The sequence below is a fragment of the Dipodomys ordii genome, unplaced genomic scaffold (genome assembly GCF_000151885.1).
Source record: "Dipodomys ordii isolate 6190 unplaced genomic scaffold, Dord_2.0 Scaffold14, whole genome shotgun sequence".
NCBI lineage: Eukaryota > Metazoa > Chordata > Mammalia > Rodentia > Heteromyidae > Dipodomys > Dipodomys ordii.
In genome coordinates this window covers 14,138,371-14,144,650 of record NW_012267230.1, presented here as the reverse complement: position 1 = coordinate 14,144,650, position 6,280 = coordinate 14,138,371, and the positions used below count along the sequence as shown (strand labels likewise).

Sequence of the window (6,280 nt, the reverse complement as noted above, 5' to 3'; positions counted from 1 at the left end):
TTTGGCTTAAGCCAGCATGTATAGATAGATGTGTGTGGGTGTGTACGTGTGTGCACGCCGGAGTCAATTCCTATCGTCCAGGGTAATACTTGGAGATGCCCACAGAGTTCACTATAGAAAAAAATCTTCCCGCAACGTCAAGACAGTTACCGGGATACATTATAAGATGCATTAATTCAGGAACCAGTTTCCGAATATTATTTTTCTTCTCACTTTCAAACATAAATGTTTAAAGTCTTGAAAATACAAATAAAAAATATGAATATAATGAACTTGTTTTTCCCATTTAAAAAAAGGCATGAGTCACCAGCAATGTCGACAAAAAGAATCCAAACGACCCCTCCCCCCCCAAACAAAAACAAAACGGGGAAAAAAAGAGAGACCAGATATTTAAATCAACTGGTTTTTAACAAAAAAATATATTCTTTGTATTGTTTCTTTAAACATCAATCCACCCTTCCATAGCCTGGAAGTCGCAGTCCCATCTAGGGGTAAAAAGATTAGCCTAGATGCCTGGATTTTCAGTACAAAAGGTCCAAGAACGTGAAAGGGGAAAAAGTGATGCTCTCATAATGCTACAAACCCTCCACAAACTTTTCTAGAGTGTCTCCCGTGGTGTCACCGACCAGAGCCAGTTCACTGGACAGTGCACTCCTACTGGGCGTGTTCAGTTGAGGGAGCATTGCACTCTGTTCGGGGTTCCCCAGGTGTCCCTGATCCATGGAGCTGGCCATAGTGACCGACAGTCCAGGATGAGGGGAACCAGTCTGGGGAGAGACGTGGTGTGGTGAAGGCTGGGGCTGTATCCGTGGTGACGGGCTGGAATGTGGAGGCTGGGACTGGGGCCGTGGAGACTGGACAGGGGCTGGAGATCGCACCTGGTTACTAAGGGATGTGGCGATCTGCTGGCCAGGGAGATGGGAGGCCTGCGGCTGTCCTGAGAGCATGTGCTGCTGGGGGCTCATGGGGTTAGGTTGGCCCGGGGACCCGATCTGCTGCTTCATCTGCTGCTGCTGCAGAATCCGCTGCTGCAGGGCCTGCTGGATGTTGGGGGTGCTGTCGGCCCCCAGCCCAGGCTGCCCCATCTGGCCAAGCTGTCCCATCTGAGCGGCCATCTGGCCCATGGAGCTGCCCTGGATGGGGAGATGCTGCTGCATGCGCTGCTGCTGCATGGCTGGGGCGTAGCCTCCAGGTCCTTGTGGCTGCTGAAACTGGCTATGCCCGGCCATGCCCCCGGCCATACTGGCGCTGTTTTGCTGCTGCTGCTGTTGCTGCTGCTGCTGTTGCTGCTGCTGCTGTTGCTGCTGCTGCTGTAAGAGCTGTCTCCTCAGCATCTCTCGGTACTGCGGATTCATACTTGCCATGTTGGGGTTGTGGCCTGGGTTCATGATGTTGAGGGCCTGGCCCTGGGGGTTCAGGCCTCCCATTGCCTGCTGCTGCGGAGGCACACCAGGCCGTGGCACGCCAGCTTGCATCGCATTCAGGTTCTGCAAGCCAGGCTGTTGGTGCATGCCGGGCTGGGGCTGCATGCCGGGCTGGGACTGGAGGCCGGGCTGGGGCTGCATGCCGGGCTGATTGGCCACATACTTGGCTGTGCGCTGTTTGATAAAAGCTGCCATGAGCTGTGGGTTGGATTTGAGGATGTTCAACACCTGCTGCTGCTGCTGAGGGGAGCTGGGAGACTTCAGGGTCCGTAGCAAGTCTTGCAGGGCGCTGGGTGAGATGCTCCTGGGCGGCTGTACATTGGGCATCCGCGGCCCAGCCACAGCTGGTTGGGCCTGCATAGACATCACAGGCCTTGGCATACCTGGCATTGGTTGCTGCTGGGGAATGGGTGCCTGCTGCCACTGCCCGGGTGGCATGTTGGGCATAACAGGCCCACTGACCTGGTTGGGCCGGGGCACATTCAGGGCCATCTGGCTTCCAGGGGTCCCCATACCTGTACGCCCTGGGGGCATGCCATTGTTGATATTCACTCGGTATAGGTGGTGCTGCTGCTGGGCCTCACGCTCGATCTGCCGGGCCGCTTCTACCGCTGCAGGTGGGGGCTGGGCAGGGGGAGGGGGTGCCGGCACCTGGTTGGCGGGCTTCCCTGTGGACACTGTTGTAGGAGGCTGAGTCCGGGCCACACTGGGGAAGCCGGCTGGTGACATGCTCACTGGTGAGGGCTGGGGCTGGGGAGGGGGCTGTGGCGTCTGGGGCGTGCTGGGCTGCTGTGTGGGGGTTCCAGGCGGTGCTGAGGTAGGAGAAGGCAAACTCTGCTGAGGCACATTGCGGGTGTTCATCGTGGCCATCCGCCGGCGCATGAGCTGGGCCTGCTGCAGACGGTGCTGAATCTGCTGCTGGCGGAGCTTGTGTTTGATGTTGAGGCAGAAGGGCACAGGGCATTTGTTTTCTTGGCAGTGTTTGGCGTGGTAGCAGCAGAGGGCGATGAGCTGCTTGCACACGGGGCAGCCCCCGTTGGTCTTGCGCTTGCAGCCCTTGGTGTGCTGCACCACCCGCTTCATCTTCTGGCAGGACGGCAGCGAGCAGTTGGCGTTGCGGCACTGGCAGGCGTGCACCAGAGACTGGATGCAGCGCTGGATGCTCAGGCGCCGGGATTCCTGGGGGCTCTTGGACTGTGGCTCGCCCTGGCTGCTGCCCTCATCGTCTAGGCCCAGGCCCCACTTCACCATCTTGTGGGTGTGACTCTTGGTGTTGTAGCAGTTGATACAAAGGTCATAGTCCTGCAGACAAGCAAAGGGAACGGTCAGCAGAAGCACAGGCCCAGCAAGAGTGGTCTGAACTCGGGCCCGAGCCTGCACATGCTTGAACGTAATGTCTGCTAAAGTTTCCAGGCAAAGGACACCGGGGCCTCTTCCTTCCTTCCTTCCTCTGCTATGAGAAAAGCATCAGGACTCTGCCTCATCTCTCCAACACTCACAACATCCAGTGTAGGAGGCCCAGTACGTGAAGAGGGAGAGACGCTACAGCCATTCTTCCTAAGCACACCAGGGCATGTGGACTTCATTCCCAAAAGAAAGGGTACACAGTGCGCATGGTCTATATTGCACAAGCTAGTTACGTGAGCCCAAGCATCTAAGAAATGCTTACTCCTGGAAATTGAGAATGAGTTTGGAGCCCTAGAATTGGGACTGAAAACCTTGTTCACAGAAAAACAAAGAATCTAGCACCAGCAAATTAGAAAATGGAGAAGGCTGGGGGGAGAAAAGCATTTTAAAGTGGGTGAAGCTGGGTGCTGGTGGCTCCCGCCTGTAATCCTAACTACTCAGGAGGCTGAGATCTGAGGATCGCGGTTCAGAGCCAACCCAGGCATGAGACTCTTACATCTCCAATTAACCACCAGAAAACCAGAAGTGGTACTGTGGCTCAAGTAGTGCTAGCCTTGAGCTGAAGAGCTCAGGGACAGCACCCAGGCTCAGAATTCAAGCCTCACAAACAAGCCAAAAAAAAAAAAGGAAAAAGAGAAGGCCACAGAGAAAGAGGAGCAGAATTTACTCTCTCCAGAACAGAAAAGCCCAACACATATCAAAGCCAGTTGACCTCAGCAGAAGCTAGCAATCCAGCCCTTGGGACTCCATTGTGAGTGAATAAAAGGACTAAGACCTGGACCAAAGGTGTGTGACATGCCACTGGGATACAGGGCACCCTGACCCTGAGCTGGGTGAACAGGCAGAAATTCCCAAAGAAGCAGTATTTCAGCAACCCTCTCTGCACCTGCTCCATAGAGTGCGCCTGTGGGTCCCTATAGTCAGACTGCCTCAGCCCAGAGCAGCCAGGCCAGATAAGAGCAGGGACAAAGACAACAGAGCTTCTACCTCCTGCTTGGCTCCTTAACCTGAGAAGATCAGCACAAATTCTGCTGTGAAATTCTGCATCACGGTCATGGATGTTCTGTGGGCATCTGCACCGGTTGCAGATGTGGCAAGAAGGGAGGCCTACCTCACACACGGTACAATGCCAGCGTGTTTCCACGTGGTGTTTGCACTCGTTGCACGTGTAGACGAAGCGGTCCTGACCCTGGGTGTGCAGCTCCACCAGCATGCACAACGTGGACCACTTGGAGCGGCGCAAGGAAGAGAACTCCCAGTGTTTGTCTCTGGCCAGGGTGAGGAAGGCATCACGTCCATCCATTAGGTCGCAGCTGAGCAGGGGGTCAGGGTCCACGATGGGGGGCAGGGTGTTGATGACAGGTCCAGCATGCAGGTGAATCACAAAGAAGACCTGTAGAGAGGAGGTGCATTAACTCCAAGGGGCCACTTCTGCCTGTGGAACAGGAGGGTGGTTGAGTCTGACACCAGCCTGAGGCCCAGGCTCCCCTTGGCTGTATCCAAGTCACATGGTATTACCACACTGGCCAGTTATGGCTTCTAGCTTCCCTGTGGTCCTCTCTCCACCACACACCCACACAAGGGGCCAAAGGAAAGCCATCTTTGTGCCTTCTGCCTCCTCCTGGGCCCAAAGGAGCCCAGCACCTCCTACCCAGCCTGCATGGTTACCTCCTTGTGCTTCTCCATGGTGGCATAGAGCTTCTGGGACAGGTCATTTGACACATTGGGCATACTGGGCTTCTTCTTGTTTGCACGGCTAATGCTGCTTTTATTCTTGTTGGTCTTCTTGTTGTTCTTTTTCTTGGCATTCTTGCTGTCACCCTGACTTCCCTGCAATCACATGCAAGACTGTCAGACAAATGTGCAGATCCCATGCTGTGAGGTGCCAGTGAACCAGCCTAAGTCAAGGAACTTCCAGGTAGACTGCACCTGCACCCAGGCCAGACGTTACCTTCAGAAGGCGTCTAAGGAAAGGTGAGAGGGTGGAAGCAGAGTCTATCCTTGTATGTCGTCATGTTGCCTTCCCTCTCAAGGGAAAGAATACCCAAGATGCTGGTGTCTTAACAAATGGAAGGCAGCAAAATTCTTTCATTGCTCTGTTGTTCCACTGGATACTACACATGCTATGTCCTGTAGCTTTTTCTCTGCCTTGAAGAGGGACCTGAATATACACGATGTGCGCATGTGTCCAACAGAAGGCACAGGAAAGATGTGCATAGAGAAAAGCTGTGCTGTGTACTCTCTAGGTTCCCCTCAACAACTACCCCAGGCAGGACATCTTCAGGAACCTGTTTTTCTGCTAAGTCTGCAGGAAAGTCTATTAGTGCTCCAATTACTGGGCTAAGTCTAAGAGGGCTCACATTTCAGGCCAAATGCTCTGATGTTCCTAACTCTGCAAAGAGTTAGGAATTTGGGGGAGAAGAGCTAACCAGATCTATTTCAGCCCAGGCAGGAAAGTCGGTGAGACTCTTCAATGAACCACCAGAAAACTGGAAGTGGTGCTGTGGCTCAAAATGGTAGAGTGTTAGCCTTGAGCAAAAGAGCTCAGGGACAGCACCAAGGCCCTGAGTTCAAGCCCCATAACAACCCCCTTCCCCTAAAAAAAGTTTTTTTTTTGGGGTACAGAATGGGGGTGGGGGAAGAGGACAGCACTGGAAGTTGAACTCAAGATCTCACCTTTACATTGCTAGCTCTTTCTACATGAGTCACCATTTCGGCTCTGCCTTTGTTTTTGTTGCACTGGCTGGTTTCAAACCTTGGTTCTCAGATCTCAGCTTCCTGAACAGCTAGGATTACAAATGTGAGCCACCAATACCCAGCACCCTCAATTTTTTTTGTTTTTCTCATTTGGAACAATAGCCTTTTTCCCTTGGAATTTTACCTATGCATATTTGTCTTTGTGACGCCCCCACCCCTCAAAGTTAAAGTTACACACATGAAGTTACAGCATCTTCACACTTAAAAAAGACTACTATAAGCTTTCCCCATTTCTGTGAAATTGAGAATGACTTTTTTTTTCCCTTTTGGTGCTGGTCCTGGGGGTTGAACTCAGGGCCTGGGTGCTATCCCTCTAAGATTTTGTATTCAAGGCTAGCGGTTGAGTGACAGCTCTGATTCTGGCTTTTTGGTAGTTAATTAAGGCTGCCCAGGGCTGGGTATCTGGGTATTCTGGCTGAATCACAATCCTCACATCTCAGCCCTCCTGAGTTATAGGTGTGAGCAACAGGCTCTCAACAAGTATCTGATTTTTAATAGAACAGGAGCATTCCTTTTGTCCCAAAGTTAACCCTGCATTGAGTCCTAGGTGTCTCTGAGGAAAGCACATCTTTGCCCACATCTAATTGGACACACACACACACACACGTCTCCCTGCCCACATCTAATTGGACACACACACACACACACACGTCTCCCTGCCCACATCTAATTGGACACACACACACACACAC

General features: G+C 52.9%; 1 protein-coding gene across 1 annotated transcript in view; it reads right to left on the bottom strand.

Annotated features, from left to right (window-relative positions):
• Window positions 1-400: 400 nt before the first annotated feature.
• Window positions 401-6,280, bottom strand: part of Crebbp (CREB binding protein) — a 115,382-nt gene continuing 109,502 nt past the window's right edge. The window contains exons 29-31 of the mRNA XM_013011223.1: window positions 4,500-4,661; window positions 3,943-4,224; window positions 401-2,726 (exon numbers count right to left, since the gene is read on the bottom strand). Of these exons, the coding sequence (XP_012866677.1) occupies window positions 576-2,726; window positions 3,943-4,224; window positions 4,500-4,661 (2,595 nt within the window). The 3' untranslated portion in view covers window positions 401-575. The remainder of the gene's footprint in view (window positions 2,727-3,942; window positions 4,225-4,499; window positions 4,662-6,280) is intronic.